The sequence below is a fragment of the Artemia sp. Qi Xiang Cuo genome, chromosome 10 (genome assembly GCF_049724085.1).
Source record: "Artemia sp. Qi Xiang Cuo chromosome 10, ASM4972408v1, whole genome shotgun sequence".
NCBI classification, from domain to species: domain Eukaryota; kingdom Metazoa; phylum Arthropoda; class Branchiopoda; order Anostraca; family Artemiidae; genus Artemia; species Artemia sp. Qi Xiang Cuo.
In genome coordinates, this window is record NC_142803.1 from 67,202,773 (window position 1) to 67,222,077 (window position 19,305).

The 19,305-nt window shown below is 32.8% G+C and overlaps 2 protein-coding genes across 2 annotated transcripts in view; one reads left to right on the forward strand and one right to left on the reverse strand.

Annotated features, from left to right (window-relative positions):
• The window catches only part of LOC148948074 (uncharacterized), a 407,093-nt gene that overhangs the window by 46,576 nt on the left and 341,212 nt on the right, over nucleotides 1-19,305 (reverse strand). The gene's annotated exons all lie outside the window — the stretch shown is intronic.
• Nucleotides 2,353-13,357, forward strand: LOC148948075 (uncharacterized). Its single transcript, XM_089096085.1, has 4 exons — nucleotides 2,353-2,398; nucleotides 5,663-5,827; nucleotides 9,005-9,685; nucleotides 12,837-13,357. The coding sequence occupies exons 1-4, from the start codon at nucleotides 2,353-2,355 to the stop codon at nucleotides 13,355-13,357; spliced, it is 1,413 nt and encodes a 470-aa protein (XP_088952211.1).

The window sequence follows — 19,305 nt, forward strand, 5'->3', positions numbered from 1 at the left end:
AACACGAAAATAGAGGTACCAGCAAGTGGCACTAAAGCTCGAAACAAACAGAAACGAACTTCAATAACCTGTGGTGTTTATGTACAACATTCAGTTAGAACTTTCGAAATTTTGAAAAATTCCTTTCCTGCATAAAGTTTACATCAACTTCTTTTAAAATAAGTTTCCGAGTTATTTGGATAAGCGCTGCTCAAAAATAAACCAAAAACCGAAACTAAACCGAAAACTAAAAGAATGCAAATTGAAGCATTTTAGCATCCTCCTGCCTTTTTAAATGAAGCTCAAAATAAATGTTCAAATCGCTCACAATAAGGCGAGTAAGATAAATGCCGGAAGGTCTGACCCTGTGAATAACTATTAGAATAAAACTAATTGAATTTTGCAATAAACTAAAAAGAACCTAGTTTTTACTTTTGGCTGGGTTTGCTCGTTTTGAGGTTAAAGCTGTCACTGTAACCATGATATATAGAAAACATATTGAATAGGGATATTTTGTTTTGTTTTACATTTAAATATCAACTTCAAGTGTAAATAAAGAGTTTTAGTGAAAGGGTGAAATTGATTCCATAATAAAATTGGTAAAGATAAAACAATATTTGGGTGAAAAAGTAATTTAAGCCAAATTTAAACCTTGGCATAAGTGGGTCCCAGGAAGATTGCCATCTTTAGTTAAACAATCGATTAATTTCTTAGTAATATTTTAGGCAAATGTTGATACATTTTAGTATAGCCTATATTAAAAGACAAAAGACTTATTTTTCTAGAAATATTTCGTAAATTGCTTGAGTTTCACTTCAGATTTGAATTTAAATTGCTTGGAAAAACATAACATGTACATAGTAGGCCTATGTACTGTGTTTAAAGTATTAAAACCATGAATAAAGCTTTCATTTCGGGAAGTAAACCAAATTTTCCAAATTTCGGGTTCAAAAATTTACTAACAGCTGTATTTTGCTTTTTTACTGTGAAATTTTATTATAACTTAAAATCCAAAACTACACTTTAAATTTAGTTACATCATAAAGACAGTTTTACAATTTTAGCACCCTCTAAAAAAAATAATAATCAAATTTGTAATGGCTTTGACTGTTGAAGGAGTTGAGTCTTTTCTTTTCAACTGTATCAAGATAAAATCTGCTCTGCAGTGGTTAAAAGTCGTTCTTAGTCATCAATCCTAATATATTTTGTATTTTAGGACTCTCCTGACTATAATCTGTTGCTTATCTAAGATCCAGTAATAGTATTGTATTTCTCATAATTTGTCACAGCTATCACGTTATTAGGTCACAACTATCACTGTAACCTTGATATATAGAAAACATATTGAATAGGGATATTTTTGTTTTGTTTTACATCAAAATATCACCTTCAAATGTACTTAAACAGTTTTTGTGAAAGGGTGAAATTGATTTCAGGATAAAATTGGTAAGATGATGAAACCATATTTGGGTAAAAAAAATAATTTAAGAAAAATTTAGACCTTGGCATAAGTGGCTCCCAGGAAGATCGTCATCCTTAGTTAAACAATCGATTCGTTTCTCACTTATATTTTAGACAAATTGTAGGCAAATTTATTTTTGGTAAATGTTGCATTTTAGCATAGCCTACATTAAAAGACTTATTTTTCTAGAAATATTTCGTAAATTGATTTAGTTTCACTTAAGATTTGGAAATTAAATTGCTTTAGTAAGTAATTACTTAATTTTTGATTAATTTTTTTAATTGATAAATAAAATGCTATTGCATAATATATATTTTTTTTGTCTAATTTTAGATCTATTTTCACATTTTTCAAGTCCTAAAAGTAAGAACAGCTAGATATACCCCCTTGGAGAAAAATAATGAGATGTCTATAATAGGCCTAAACTTTGTAGTGTTTAATATAAAGCATTAAAACCATGAATAAAGCTTTCATTACTGGAATTAAACCAATTTTTTCAAGTTTTTGGATTGGAAAATTTAGCCTACTAACTGAATAAGATGACAGCTATATTTTACTTTTTTACTGTGAAAGTTTATTATAAATTAAAATCAAAAACTGCTCTTTAAAAATTGTTCCATCAAAAAGACAGTTTTTGAATGTTTGCACCCTCTAAAAAAATAATAATCAGATTGGTAATGAATTTAACTGCTGAAGGAGTTGATCCTTTTCTTTCAACTGTAATAAGATTAAATTTGCTCTACTGGAGTTAATAGTCATTATTAGTCATCAATCATAATATGTTTTGAATTTTAGGACTCTTATGACTAAAATCTGTGTTGTATCCAGGTTTTGATGATAGTATTTTCATTCTCATAGTTTACATTAACTCCGTTCCAAGATCTTTCGCGAACTTGCCCCAAATTCTGAAAATGGCCGATCCCATCAGAGTTTCTGAGGATTGTTTCATTAAAAATGGTAAGTTTTACAGCTATTTTTGTTTGTCAGAATAAAAAAAAAGCTACTTTGTTCTAGAAAATAATTATTTCTTTTTTCTTCTTTCTCATTAAGTGGGCTTAAGAAAAAAATTTAATTGCATATGTACTTGAATCTAACGATTAAGAGCTGAGGGGATGATAAAGTGACTTATTTGTGATGTAAAACACATTTAAATTCAATTTTTTAGCTTTAATTTTTAAGTTTGGTGAGACAGTTAAATAATCCAGTTGAGAAATTTTCGGTCAATCTTCTCTGTGCTGGTATGATGCACGAAATATTTCTATCAAAGCAGGTTTCTATTAGAATTGGTATTCCCATTATTTTAAATGATAAAATTTATCTGAATGGTGAATTCTTAAGTCAAGCTTATAGTGTTAAACATTTAGGATTTATCTTGACTGTAATTTGAGTTGGAAACAACACTATGATGCAATAGCAGCAAAGGTGACTAGAGGATTGGATCTTATAAGAAGGCTAAGGAATGAGCTTCCACCAAGAATTCTAATGATCCTCTATCATTTTCTTATCAATTCGTATCTTTCTTATGGTTGTTTACTGTGGACTAGTTCTTTGTGTCAAGTTTTAAAAGAGTCCAAATTTTACAAAATAAATTTGTTCGTGTCTTAGGAGGATATGTGAGATTTAAAAATAGCACTTTGAATTGCTTCGCTAAAATGAAAATGCATTTAATTCTTTCATTTCTTTCGTTTAATTCTTTCATTCTTTCTTAATAAAAATGAAAATTAAAAAAACAAACAATTCATTTTAAATTCTTTTTAAGTGACCAGAAAGATTGAAGGGCAACTAGACCTCCTGTCCTCCCTTTTCCCCCAAAAATTGTCCGATGCTTTTTTAGATAGTCATTTTATTTATCATAGTTGTAAGTCCCAATAACTATGCCTTTGGATGTATCATTACCCCCCCCCCCCCCTCCCACAGGTCCAGGAGAAAGGTCTTTAATTTATAAAAATTGCCCATTGTTTACGCATAGTATTTGTTGTTGGAAAGTATTCATGGATTTTAGGGTGGAGAGACCAATTTTCCTCGTGTTTTTGTTCATGGGGGAACTTTCAACGGGGAGGGAATGTTACTGGGGGCAAATTTGTCATGGAAAATTTATACACTGGGGAAATTTTCCAGAATTCCTATATATTTTTTTCTTGCTCTCTCTTTTGCGGCTCAATTTTACGCGTGGAGTTGTTAAGGGTAATTGCCTGGTAAATTTTCACTGGGATTGAATTGTCTAGAGGTTATATTCGCGGGGAGGGTATTTCTCCATGGAAGTGAGGCCATATTTCTTGGGGCTATTTAAAAAACGATCAGAAATTAAACATAAAAAAAACAAGTTATTTCAACAGGAAATAGGGAGCACCATTAAAACTTAAAACTAACAGAAACTATTACTTATATGAAGGGGGTTGCCTCCTCCTCAACACCTCGTTCTTTACGCTAAAGTTTTAATTTTGTCCAAATTCTTGAAGAAGGACTTCTGGGACACTATGTTCGTTTAATTGGAAACATAAGAAGCTTTTTTCAAAAGAAATTTTCAAAAGAACTTTTTTCAAAGTTTTTTATTGTTTTAAAAATTAGAGTTGTGAGAAAGAGTCTAGCTTTAGCGTAAAGAGCGAAGCGTTGAAGAGGGGACAGCCCCTTTTATATACGGAATAATTTCTGTTCGTTTTAAGTTTTAATGTTCCTCCTTAATTTCAATTAAAAAAAAACTGTTTTTTAAATTTAATTTTGAACATTTTTGAATTAATGGAGGTTTTGGTTTTGGCTCACCGTTTATAAATAATAATAAAAAAAAATCATATTAAGTTTACTTTTATTTGGTTAAATGGGTTTCTCGAAAGTTGTTTAATTTTATTTACGAACGTTTTTATTAGTAATAAATATATGTAACTTACAAATTAACTTACGTAACGAACTTCTATATCCATATATTTTTTAATACGTGCCTTAGGGGGTTCGCTCCCTAGCCAATACCTCGCTCATTAGGCTAAAATTCGAATTTTGCTCCAATTCTTTAAAAATGACCCCTTAATCACAAAGGCCGTTAATTAGAATAAACAGCTCCTATGAAAGTACTAAAAAATATTTGGCTTAAAGAGCGAGGTATTGACTTGGGGGCAAACCCAATCATATACTTAATGATTTCTGTTCGGTTTAAGTTTTGATGTTGCTCCTTACTTTCAGTTTAAAAACTTGTTTATTTTTTTAATTAATTTCTGATCGTTTTTTTTAAATAATGCTGAGAAATCCGGCGCCTCCTTCATAGCAATGTCCCATCCCCCATGAAAACCTCCTCCATGGAAAGATCCAGCCCTCATAACCCCCGACCCCCCCCCCTACCAGAAAAAAATCCCCTTTGAAAACGTCTGTATGCTTCCCAATAACCAATACTATATGTAAATTTTGGGTAAAGTTCAAAACTTTCAGCCGTCCTCCTGGGGACTTTATGGGATTAAGTCATCCTGAAAGACATATTTATTATATTTTCGACAATTTTGAAAAAATGAATGTCTCAAAATTTTGATCGGGTGACTTTGGGAAAAAATGAGTGCGGGATGGGGCCTAGTTGCCCTCCCTTTTTGGTCGCTTAAAAAGGGCACCAGAACTTTTAATTTCCATTCGAATGAACCCTCCCACGATATTATAGGACCACTGGGTCGATATGATCACCCCTGGGAAAAAAATAAAATAAACACGCATCCGTGATCTTTCTTCTAGCAAAAAATACAAAATTCCACATTTTTGCAGATAGGAGCTTGAAACCTCTACAGTAATGTTCTCTGATACGCTGAATCTAATGATGTGATTTTCATTAAGGTTCTATAACTTTTAAGGGGTCTTTCCTCCTTTTTTTCGAAAATCATTCAAATTATCTCAGGCGCATAACCTTTGATGGGTAGGACTAAACTTGATGAAACTTATATATTTGAAATCGGCATTAAAATCTGATTCTTTTGATGTATCTAATGGTATCAAAATCCTATTTTTTAAAGTTTCGGTTACTATTGCGCCGGGTCGCTCCTTACTTACATTTCGTTACCCCGAACTGTTTAATTTGCTTTAAATGTAACTGTTTTTTTTTATTATGAAAATTAGATTTTTAAAAGCGATTTGTGAAAATAACCTGCATATACATCTGGTTTTACGAATACATATAATGTCTGTCAGATTTGCTTAGTAAGCTTTACTGTTAAGTTTTTCTATGTCTCTTTAATTTAAATATTGTTTTAGAAAATGAAGATGCTTTACTAGGTGACAGCGAGAAGCCCTTTCATTATCCAAACCATCTTTTGTCACCAAAACGTGAAGATGTTCTTTTGCTTAATTTACCTAGCATATCAGGACCATGTAAATTTGAACACGACACCCAGGAATCCAAATGTTCTAACAATGAAGGTACATCTGAAACATTGTGTTTTTGTTGATTGAAATGTATTGGGTAATATTTTATTGGACAAAAATAGGACAAAGGAACTTAATCTTAAGATGGAACTTTTGTTTATTTCATTCCAATGTGCAGGTGTTTGCCAAACCGTTTTGTAGTCTTTCATCAAAGTTTAAAAATTTTCACTTGAAAGAAGTTTGGTAGGTTTTATTACCAAACAGTTCTTGGTAACGAACTGTAAGTAAGGACTGACCCGGCTCAATAGTAACCGAAACTCTAAGAAATGGAATTTTAATACCAAGAGATACATCAAAACAATCGGATTTTATGGTGATTTCAAATACATAAGTTTCATTAAGTTTAGTGTTACACATCAAAGGTTACGAGCCTGAGAAAATTTTCTTTATTTTCGAAAAAAGGGTGAAACATCCCTTGAAAGTCATAGTAATAAAAATCTCACCATCAGATTCAGCGCATCAGAGAACCCTATTGTTGAGGTTTCAAGCTTCTATCTAAAAAATGTGGTATTCTGTATTTTTTCCCAGAAGAGTGATCACGGATGCGTGTTAATTTTTTTTTTCCAGGGATGATCTTATTGACCCAGTGGTCCTAGAATATCATGAGAGGTATCATTCAAACGAAAATTAAAAGCTCTAGTGCCCTTTTTAAGTGACCAAAAGATTAGAGGGCAACTAGGCCCGCCCCACCCCTTTTCCCTATAAGAATATTGAGATAGCCATTTTGTTCATCATAGTTGAAAGTCCCAATAATTATGCCTTTGAATATAACCTGAGCCCCCCCCCCCCCACTCACAGTCCCAGGGGAATGGTCCTTAAGTTATAAAAGTTGTCTATCGTTTACGCATAGTATTTCTTGTTGGTAAGCATGCACACATTTTAGGTAGGAAAGACTAATTTTTCACAGGGGAACTCAATGGGGAGGGAAAGTTTCAGGGGGTGAACATGTCATAGAAAACTATACACGGGGTAATTTTCCAGAATTCCTATAAAAATTGTTTTTTATATTTCTTACTTTCTCTTTTCCGTCTCAATTTTACGAGTGTAGTTGTGAAGGGTAATTGCCATGGTAAATTTCCACCGGGATTGAATTGTCTAGATAATATATTCGTGGAGAGGGTACTTTTCGTGGAGGTTGTGCCAGATATCATGGGACTATTTAAAAAACGATAATTTTGTCCCAATGCTTTAAGAAGGGTTTCTGAAGCACTATATTCGTTTATTTGGAACAATAAGAAGCTTTTTCTAAAGTACGAAAAACTTCAGCATAAAGAGTGAAAGAGTTGAAGAGGATATATACACTGTAAAAAAATTGTTTGACATTCATCAAATATTGTTTGGTATGTTTATAAACAAAAGTCACACAAGAATTCTCTTTATTAATTAAAAAAAATTGAATTCAGATGGTAACATATGTTGAGCATTGGTATTTTTAAGAATAGGGTAGTAGTTTCACAAATTTTCTAGCTAAGGAAAATCACAAAAGAAATGTATTGCTAAACGAAATTGCCTATTAAAGTTTTATACAAATATAATATTTATACATAATTTTTGTATTAGCACTTAGTAGACGTGTAAATTCAATTTCATTCAACTCGAACAACCCAAAGTTTCAACTCAATACCTTCGGCTGTTCTTAGGCTATTGTTGATAGAAATTTTTAACAACCCGCGTGCAAATTATATGCTCTGATGTTGATCAATAACCCCCTCAAAATTACCTGAAATCAGTCACAAATAGAAATGGTCACAGTCGTAAGTAGTTAACGTCAAATTAACGAATGGTCGCAGCCGTTGTTGAAGTAGCTTCAGTATGGGACCTGAAAGTTTCAAGTTAAAACCCTTGGCTGTTCATAAAGTATCACAGATACACCTTTTTTATAAGTCATTTGTACATAGTTTCCTTTAATTTAGTTAAAAATGCCCCTCAGCATTCATTAAAGTTTCACATTGACACCCTAACTCTTTTGGAACACAACTGGGTTGAAACATACCTCCCTTTCTTAATGATAAATCTAGTGTATAAACAATCGAAAATTTCGCAATTTTTAAATTGCCCAATAATTTGCCTCAAAATAAGCGTATTCTTCATTGTTAATATTTTACAATTTTTCCTTGCTTTTTTTCGCTAAATAAGTGTTTTTCGAATTTTACTCCTCCTTCCGTATAATTAGGGTGCATTATCTATAATTGTCAAATAATTTACCCTAAATAAGCGTATTCTTTTTTGTCAGTGTTCCATCAATGCCCCTCCAGTTTTTCATTGATTGATTTTTTTTACTCCTTCCTCAACATGACTATAAGTGGTATTGCTGAGAGTGAAACAAAATTCTTTTTATCTGTTTGATTTTTACCTTTTTTTATTTGTCTTTTAAAATCAGTTGATAACTTGAAACCCTGCTATTCAAATTTTGCTTACTCAAGTTAAGGACCACCTTCTAAGCCTGTTTGCATTCGTCAAAAGATAACCGTCCCTTTTTGGTACAGTAAGATCTCTTCTACATAGATAATATCTACTATTTTTGTGAATTTCTATCACTGTTATCAGCATCACCGTCTATTAAAAGGATTTTATCCCTATTTGAACTTTTATTTATCCTCTTCTGCATAGATAATTTTCGGTAATCACACAGTTCATCCTTTAAAAGATTTATCCCTATTTGAACTTGTATTTATAAGATCTGAGAAAAACGTGACTTTCGTCGTTTTTTTTAATCGAAAGCTTTGTGGCTACCCCAAAAGTTTACCTTCAATTCTTCCTATTTTAGCTACAATAATTCCTAATATTTTTTGTAATATTTCCTATCCTTCACTTATGGTTTGGTTTAAACCAAAGTATACTTTTTGATCGCTTAAGGTTTCATTTTCGCTCTTTTGTTGCATTAGAATAACTAATTTTAAAAAATTATATTAGTATCACCACGAGAGAGAGAAGATGGATCGAAAATATAATTTGTTGTCAAAACATATCAAAAAATATACTGTTTTTTTGTAGATTTTTAAAGCAAATTGAAATTCATTTTTTGTTTTCGGTTTTTTGAGCTTTGATATTTTGTTTTATTCGTTTTTTTACCCTGTTGTCTTTTAAAACATATTGAAAATTGTGTTTTAGTTTTCGTTTTTTGAGTTTTGATTTTTTTTTTCTCTAACTCTATAAACTTTTAAATTTTAGGTCACTTTTCACCACTTTTGTCTGGAATACATTTACAGGGAAACATGTCACTATTTGTTTCAAAGAATTCATCTACGAGTAGTTTCTCAAATGCATGTGTATCGGAATCTGAAAGAAAAGGCTTAGAAAATCAGAAAACTGGTTTGAAAAGTTGCCTGCAAAGTAAAAAGTATAGAAAATTGGAAAGCTTTCAAAGAACTCATAAAGAGAAAAGAACATATAAATGTGAGGTATGTGACAAGATATTTCCTCGAATGCAGCATTTGAACAATCACCAAAGACTGCATACAGGTGATAAACCTTTTAAATACAATGTATATACACAATGTTTTTCTGAACAGGGCTTTTTGAACAGGCACCTAAGAGCTCATACGGGTGGGAAACCGTTTAAATGTGATGTATGTGACAAGGCCTTTTCTCAACCTGCAAATTTGAAAACAAATCAAAGAATACATACGGGTAAAAACCCGTTTAAGTGTAATGTTTGCGACAAAACCTTCTCTCATTCTTCATATTTGAACCTTCCCCAAAGAGTGCATACAGGTGAGAAGCCGTTTAATTGTGATGTATGTGACAAGACCTTTTCTCAACCTGCAAATTCAAACACACATCAAAGAATTCATATGGGTGAGAAACCGTTTAAATGTGATAAATATAACAAAACCTTTTCTCAACCTGCAAGTTTGAAAACACATGTACCATGTACAATATATATTCTAAAAATGAAAAATTTAATTCGTTCTAAAATAAGCTTCTGACGCAAGTCAAACTCCCCTAATTAAGTTTGAAATTCCGTTTTAAACTCTCATTTATTTATCAGCCAAATATCCCTTTAAAAAGTTCAAAGCAAATGAATACCCTGTTGTACTCTGTAGAGATTTGCATTCTTTGTTTTACAAAACGAAAGGCTCGTGAACATTCTAGACGCTATTGACAGATTTCAAAGGCAAAAAAATACGGGTTTTTTGCAAGTACAATACTAATGAGATGGATTGGCATTTCGCAGGAGTACTTTGAAATACATAGTGGGACATTGTCTAAAACGTAGTTTGAAGTTTTTATTAGAAATGTGGGTATTTAGTGATTAATATTGCGAAAAAACTATTGGGTAGTTTAGCTGCATAATAGTCTGATTTTGTCAGCATAAGAGTAAAGTGGCGGGCCCTCCGAAAGGAGATGGGCCAATTGGAAAATTGTGATTATTGCTCAGAATCAGAACTCATATTATAAAGTAGTGAAGAAGTACCTTTCGAGGATTTTGATTTTTGTCACTCAATTACTGTCGTTAAAGAGAATAGTACCATTCTCGTATTTGCCATTGCTTACTGAAGTTTCATGCTGTACAATTAATCATGTAAGTCTAATAAACCTATTGCTTTTCTATGTTTACTGTTTCATTTTATATGTTCGTATCTAGTTAGCAAGAGTAGCCATCTAGTCCGAATGCTCTCCAATCGGTAACGCTCCCTAGGTATCTGACAATTTCACGAAGGATGATTACATGTCTGGATTGATGACTCTCTGGCCAAATTGGTCGCTTCACAAAGGAATTCGAGTTTATTAATTAACCTATTTTTATTTCTCCCAATAGGGAGTGGTGCGGTCAAATATATCACTCTCTCCCCCATTACAATTGGTGTAGTCCTTAACGCCACTGGAGACATAAAAATATAACGCCACAATTGGCGAAGCCGCAACGCCACAGATGGTATAATATTGGTATAATTATGTACTTTTCGTAACGTAACATCTGGCGCGGTCGGAAACTCGGATGAAGCGTACGAACTAGTTAGGCTAAAAATTTCTCAATTTAAAATTTAAAATATTTGCTAGATACAGACGTATAAGAAAAACAATTTATTATACACGTCTAAGCCTATTACCGCTAGGCTACAATAGGGACACCCTTTTAAATATCTCATAGGAGATAATAGAATTCCCCATATAGGCTAAGTAAAAGTGATTTATTAAAGGTATAATTCCACTAACCAAAACGTAAAAATGGCGGAAGAGCTAAGTGCATTATTAATAGCGCAAAAATTAGTCGCAAAAAATGTGGAAATAACCAAGTCTATTCCGCAATATGACGGAAAAAAAGACGTTGATGAATTTAATATACAATCAGCGCAATTCGTAGAATTAACTAAAACTGACCTGAAAACTTTAATAAGAATGCTTCTTCTAAAGGCTAAGAGGGCAGGCATTAACTTTTGTAAAACAGATTGAAAAGACCGTCGGAGAAGATAATAATTTGCCAATAAACACAATAGAAAAATTATTAACAGCATTTAAAGACAGATTTGTTGAGACAAGATCAACAAACAAGCTAAAGCATGGAACAATATGCTTTGATCATACACAGAACGTACAGGAATATTTGCATAACATACGGATTTCGGTAGAAGCAAAATATGGCAAAGGCTCAGGAGATTTATACGAAAAGATTATACTAAATGCATTTTTGCAAGGACTTCCTCCAAAATTATATAGGATGGTAATTTAGAAAAATATCCAAACACTTGACATTGCAGTTCAGGAGGTAGGGCGAATGATAGAAATTGATACAATTGTAGCAAATCATAGCAAGACAAAAATAAATAGCATAGACGAATCAAAAACATACCTAACCTCCAAGGGTGATCAAGAATACCCAAATTTCTTTTCAAGACATAAATCCCCAGTGCCGCAAGGAACCAGAACACAAGAAACCGCCAGGCAGAAAACAGTACGTTTTCAGCCTGTAAAACCAAACAATTATGAAAATAACCCAGTAATAAGATGTTATAACTGTAATCGCGTTGGACATATCGTGAAAGAATGTCGTTTTAGAAATAGAATGGCGACATCATTTAATAGTGACACCACCAGAAATATACGATATTACGGAAGGGCTTTGTTCAAGAGAACAAATTTTAGTAGCAGGGGCGCAGAAGGGTACATTCAGGACGCAATATTCCGACAATATCCTCAAGTCCGCCAGCCAGCACCTCATAATGTATACCGACAGAACTCGTATAACTCTCCCCCCAGCAGACAAAATAATTATCGGCCGACGGGAAATGCAAATTTTTCAAACCGACGGCAAATAGTTAACTGGCCCACGAGAAATGAAAATTTCTCGAGCCGACGGCACTTGCAGTCACCACCAACAGCTGGCACTAACGCCAGAAATACAAATTATCGCAATAATACGTGGCAAAAGAGAACAAATGTGAATCAATTAGATACGCCTATGGAACCTCACGTATCTGAACCTCTGACGCAAGCACCTATGTATGAAATAAATTCCCAGGGAAACGCGTTAGGCCCCTCAGTAGAATAAATTGGACCCAGAACGGGCTCCGGATATTTCACAGGTCCAAACCCATAAAAGTGCCGTCCTTCAGTGATAGTAATAATAAGTAGCCCATATTTAATGTTTTTTGTGTGGCAAATGTGTACTTTAAAGCTTTAGTTGACAGTGGCGCAACAGTTAAAATTATAAACTCAGGCATATTTAATATGTTGCCTCCGCATATCAAGCGACAGAAAAACGTCAATAATACAAACTTAACTAGTGTAACAGGTCATAAATTGGACGCAAAAGGTTCAATTCGCCTTGACGTGAAAAGGGATAATAGAATTTTCCAGACAAATTTCATAATATGCAATAACTTCCCGTATGAAACCATCATAGGCGCAAATTTCTTAAGGTCAAATAAAATATTGTTAGACGTAGCAAATGAAAGGCTTGTCTACCCGGCTTAGCCAGGGACAGGAACCTCTATCTTAAGAAATGTTAATCGAAGCTATACAGAAAATGTCACAGTTAATAAAATTTCCGACGGTATAGTGTCACAATCCTTTGAACCTTATGCCTCGCTACAAAGAGGACGTGGCATAAAAAGAAATTCATTTTCTTATTCCGAGCGATATCGGAAAAATGAAGTAAATATAAGTAATAAGTTGATTGAATCTGCAAAAATAAAGATAGGAGATATGCATCAATATAGATCAAAAGAAATCAAGGAAATAGTGGAATTGTGGAAACAAGTAGGGAACCCCAATGCAGTTCAGGCGCAGCCACTGTTATTGTCGGATAGCGCCAGTCTAAACTTGATGGACAATGAAAATAAAGAAAAATATTATGGGTTCGCAATACGGAAAGCAAAAATCCCTCCCAGGACAATGCAAAGGATTCAAATATCGCAAATGATTGAACCAGTTGATAGCAAATCCGAAATATGGTTTGCAATCCCGTCAAAGGAAATTCCCGAAAATTTATTATGTGAAGAACAAATTATATCTTATGACAAGGGAGAAGGTTTCATTTGGGTGACTAATAACCATGAAAATGATACAATCACAATATAAGAAGGAACATGTTTGCCTCAAATCCAGATTATTTCGGAAAATGACTTAAATAAGTAGAAAAATTCCAAAAGAAACACAGTTAATGGCATTAAAACCTCAAGTAAAAAATACCCCATAACTAAACCGCAATATGTAAACAAGTTTAATATGGATCATATTACTGACTCGGAACTCAAAGAGAAATTATGTGATATAATATAGAATTTTAGAGATGTATTTTCCGCATATGAAGATGATATAGGACTAATATCGTTCAATGAACATTCAATTTTAATGACCGGCAACCCCGTCGCGAAACAGCCATATCTTGTACCGTATAAACACAAAGAATGGTTAAAAAATAAAATTCATGAGTTAGAAAAAAATGAGATTATACGCCCTAGCATAAGTCCGTATTCAGCTCCAGTGATCTTAGTTCCAAAAAAGAATGGCGATCTGAGGCTCGTGGTAGATTATAGAGCTCTTAACAGGCAGGTAGTGAATGACAAATCTCCCTTTCCAAGAATAGACGAGATTATTGACTCTATTTCGAGCAAAAACAAAAGTTTTACTTCTCTGGACCTCACCCAAGGCTACCACCAAGTGAAAATAGCCGAAAAAGATGTCTATAAAACTGCATTTTGTACGAGCGAATGGGGTTCTTATGAATATTTGAGAGTACCATTTGGACTTAAAACGAGTTCAAGCGCGTTATGTAGACCCTTGTAAGTAGAAGATTTATTTGAATAAATCAACATAACAAAAAAACATATACCCCCAACAGAGAGCAAAGCTCGTAAAATTGAGTATTAATAATAAAAAAAAAAAAAAAAAAAAAAAAAAAAAAAAAAACATTTCCTCATCATAACAAAAGAGAGAAAGAAAAAAACCTGGTTAAAGAAAAAAACAAAAAACATAACAAACATAAAGAAAACAAACGCTGGACAAGTGGGGCATGGAAGGCTATCCCAACATGGGTAACAAATATAAACAAAAAAAAAAGTAATAATGATAATAAAATTTCTATTCCACCATCACAGGTCAATACATAATTTTAATATTTTTTTCCTTAGAACTGATATTTGCCGAAATGACTCAATTTGAATTCTATCTTTCAGCCTATATTTATTTGAAATAAATGGTATTTGGTATCTAATTGAAAATCTAGATCTTTCACAATTAACAAAGGGAATTCGATATGTTCCAGAACACCTAAGAGCCGAAGGAGGGGCAGAATCAACAGAGATTTTTCATAAAAATAACTACTAGGATCTTGTATTTTAAAATGCCATATTGATATATTAAGTTCTCTTATATGTTTCAGATCTAATAAATTCAAGAAAAGAAATAATGTTTCAGTTTCCGATCCATCTCTAAGTTTTGATGGACGATGTAAAAAATTACCAAGTATTCACACTGCTTTATTTTGAAGGATCTGTAGGGGTTTTATATGCGTACAAAAAGTATTTAAATAAATAATTGTGCAATAATTTAAATAAGGAGCAATCAAAGAATGATAAATTATTTTTAAAATTCAAAATGGAAAAACATGTTGCAAACGATACATAGACCCAATATTTTGCGAACGTTTCACCCTTAAATGATCAATATGAGTTTGAAATGACAAAAGGGGATCAATAAAAACTCCTAAATAACGATATGATTGAACTCTACGTATTTTATGCTCACCAACTTGAAGCTCCTGACATGAAATTGTTTTAGTAGCACGTTTTGAATGACCAAAAACCATAAATTCAGTCTTCTTAAAATTCGGTACTAAATAATTAGAAACAAACCATCGATGAACTGAACTAACAGTGTTAAACAGATTTTGAATCAATGTCGATGAATCCTTCGCTTTAACAGAAACAGCTGTGTCATCTGCAAATAAAATTGCAAGACCATTATTTCCCTGCAAACATCGTGGGAGATCATTAATATACATCAAAAATAAAAGCGGACCTAATACCGATCCTTGTGGGACACCAATATCTTCAACATCATTTAAACTAGACAAATGTCCATCAACATCTACCACGATTTTACGTCCATAAAGGTATGATCTTATTATATCTAGTCCTTTCCCTCTTATACCAGAATTTTCCATTTTATCAAAAAGAATTTCATGGTTTAAAGTGTCAAATGCTTTTTTAACATTATAAAAAACAGTAGATACATGATAATTACTATCTAAGCAGTCATTTATTTATAATACAAGAGCTGCAACTGCTTGTTCCGTCGAATGGCCTGCCCTAAATCCAAACTGATGTTTGGTAAAAAAATTTATTTTATCTAGATAATTAGTAATCCTTCCTTTTAAAATTTTTTCCAATACTTTAGACAATGGTGATAAAATTGCAATAGGACGATAATTATTTGTATCAGATTTATCTCCTTTTTTATGCAATGGTATTACACGTGCAATTTTCCATTTTTTAGGAAATGTACCTGAGAAAATACATAAATTTAAAATATGAAGCAATGGTTCAAATATTTCACCTGCAATATTTTTTAGCAAATTAGTTGAAAGTTCATCATATCCCAATGAATTACCATTTTTTAAATTCTTAATGACCTTTTGAAATTCTGCAAAATTAACCGGGGCCATAAATATGCTCGTATCTTCAGTGGGCGGTAGATATTTTTTATGCGACCTTGGGGAAGAAAGGTCAACTTCTCCTGAAACAACAGATGATCCAATACTAGCAAAATATTCACTAAACTTCTTAGCAACAGCTTTTGGTCCTCTAAATTCTTTACCATTAATATCAAATAACACTTCAGGGTGTAACAACTTTTTATTTCTTCCAATTTTATCTTTAATCAAACTCCAAGTTTTTCTAGGGGAATCTGAATTTCGAAAAGCATTTTCATAATAAAGTCTATCACTTACTCTAATGATCCTTACCAGCATATTCTTATTATTTTTAAAACGCGTGATATTTATTTCCGTGGGATATTTTATTCTAATTTTATATAAACGATTTTTCTCATTAATAGATCTCAAAAGTGATTCATTTATCCAAAGTTTTTTTGGGGTAAGTTTCTTTCATCTCGGGCTTTTATATGGGCAAAAGAGATCAAGCTTTTCATTCATAATATAATAAAATTTATCTAATGATTGGTTCGGATCCTTCTCATCAATTACAGGACTCCAATCAACATCACCAAGCCCTTCTTTTAACCTTAACACTTTTTTATGTGAAAAATCTCTACGCTTGTTTTGATTTTTTTTATTATGCGGAAAATTTATAAGAAAATCAGACATAATTATACAGTGGTCAGATGAATCATCAGGAATAACAAATGTATTAACAGCACTATGAGGTGAAAAAATATTATCAATAAGTGAAAATGATGTATCAGCCATTCTAGAGGGCACAAAACATACGAGGTTTAGTCCATAAGATAGTGGGCCCTCCCAAAACTGCAAAATATTTCTATCTATTCTATTCTGATCTGCAGATAGGAGTTTCATTAAATCAATATTAAAATCACCCATAAGTAAATAAGGAGTATTAAGACTAGCTAATTTATCCAACATACTTTTAAAATGATTTTTAAATTCTATCTGGCTGGATGACGGAGTACGGTAAGTAACTGCAATTAAAACCTTCCGATTATTTTGAAAAGAGCATTCAACTACACAAGATTCAAAAATCATTTCAATATTCATTGACAAAAAATCAATCCTTATACGTGCTGGTATGCAATTTTTAATCAAAACACCTAGACCCCCTTGTTTTTGTCTTTTCCGACCGATGTGAAAAAATTGGTAATCTTTTACATGTATATTTTCAATTAAAAAATCATCTAAAAAAGTTTCACATAGGCCTAATATATCTGTATCTGAATCCGACAAAAAAGTTTTAATCACATCCTGCGCAGTCCTCCAACCCTGGCAATTCCAAAACGACATCCTACTTGTATTTACATTTTTTCTTACCAGCTCATTCATAAATATATATTGATTTTTTGGGATATCAAAATTACTAGAAGTATCTTCATCATCACCAGCTACAATAGTTTTAAAAATTGACTGAAATGAAAGAGAATTCCGCTAAAATTCTTTTAACCTTGATGATGGAATTTCATGATTATCTCTATCCATTATCAAATATTAACCCCACGTTAAGAGAAACCACACCATGCCCTAAAAGACCAGCAAACCATAATAAAAAATAACAATTAAAAAAAACAAAACAAAAAAAAGTATTCTCCATTCCAAGTCGTTTTACCTCAGTACGACTAATCTGCGCAACTTTTAATTTAGAAACATAAATATCTTCATAAAAACCAAAAAACACTACTACTGTTTCCAGGCCTAGTATCACTGAAAGCCAAGACCAATCCATAAGAACTCCAATCACAACCCGGTACGCTCCGCGCCGCGCTATACATTATACAACATTAATACTTTTTCTCATTTTGTTTTTTTTTACATTATTCCATCCACAACATCTTTTTTAAAAAAAGAAGATAAAAAAACACGAGACAACATTACTTCATACCAATATGCTATCACAAAAAAAAACAAAGAATTAAAAGCACAACAAAATAATAACTCAAAACCACATTAAACTAAAATAATTAATATAAATATAAATATGACAACCCGCCTAGCATTGCATAGGCCCACCTCGAGGATTTATCGGCACTGACAATTCAGGAATCACGTCATTCACGGAGAAAGAAACACGCAGGCCATTTGACCGATCAAAACAAAGGAGAGGTGGAACCAATTTTGTTACCCATGCTTGAATACCACAATAAGCAAGCTTTGATATTTTTTCAATTAGCCTTTTTAAAACGTCTTTTACTGCCGTTGGAGCATCATCGCTAAGATAAATATCTTTATGACCGCAAACAGTCTTTCCTTTCAGTTTTTTACTCTGTTTCAGAGTAGTTATTTTTTCTTCGTTATACAGAACATTAAATTCAAAATATAAAAGCTCTTTTTTTACTTATTTAAAAGCAAAATATTGGGTCTAGTTTAAACCTAGTCCTTCTTCACAAACAGTTTTGAAAATCGCTTTAGCTTCCTCTTTATCATCACAAGGTACATTCCAAACCACTATATTTTTCTCATTCATTCTATACTCGCAATGCATTAACCGATTTTTCAACTGATTATTTTCTTTACGGAGAAACACTGACTCAGCTATAACAACACTAATCTGTGATTTTACATTTATTTTTTCATTCTCAGTAGCCGCCACATGGGCCTGGATTGTCGAAAATTTCTGCAATTGGCTAGATAGACCTTCCTCAAGCGATTTGACCCGAGTTTCCAGAGATTTGAACTGGTCCGTGATACCGTCAAGCTTTTTTCCATTGTCTTTCACTATAGTTAGAATTTCAGAAAAGCTCCGAGCCAGCGTCGAAATTGACAAAGTTTCTCCCTCCTTAGGTGAAGATAACGAACAATCATTTTGATCCTCTTCGAATGAGACTTCTTTACGGTTTCTTTTATTTCACCCCATGAATAAGCAGCAATTAAAAAAATGGACAAATAGTCTTACCTCAGCCGGCAACGATTGTTTATCCACGATGTTGCTAGCGTGCAGTGCTTTTAGCCGTTTGGCACGGCAAACACCTTTTCCAACGTCGGTAATCAAAGGCTCTGTTTATAATGACTCAAATCCAATCCTCTTTTACTCCATGCAATTCTTCAGTTCAAGGCAATAATCACACACCAAAAAATTTTCTTTCATCAATTCAAAACATTAATTTTACAAGCTATTTCACTCTTCAGCCAAAACTACCGCAGGCACGGAGCGCCTAAGGTGTTACTCGTTCGGGGAATGAATCATGACTGAATTACCTTGCTGCATTTATTAAGAGGATTAAAGAATATCATTCATTTCGCTGATGATGTTATATGCGTGGGAGAAAATGTGGAACAACATTTGGCAACATTAGCTAAAGTGTTTGAAAAATTCAGAGAAGGCAATTTAAAATGCCGGCCC

What these genes read in the sequence shown, in the direction of transcription:
- LOC148948075 (XM_089096085.1), top strand. Translation starts at nt 2,353, where the DNA reads ATGGCCGATCCCATCAGAGTTTCTGAGGATTGTTTCATTAAAAATG. An exon ending in GGATTGTTTCATTAAAAATG is followed by an intron (nt 2,399 to 5,662) that starts GTAAGTTTTACA and finishes ATATTGTTTTAG; the next exon opens with AAAATGAAGATGCTTTACTA. An exon ending in AACCTTTTCTCAACCTGCAA is followed by an intron (nt 9,686 to 12,836) that starts GTTTGAAAACAC and finishes CCGACGGTATAG; the next exon opens with TGTCACAATCCTTTGAACCT.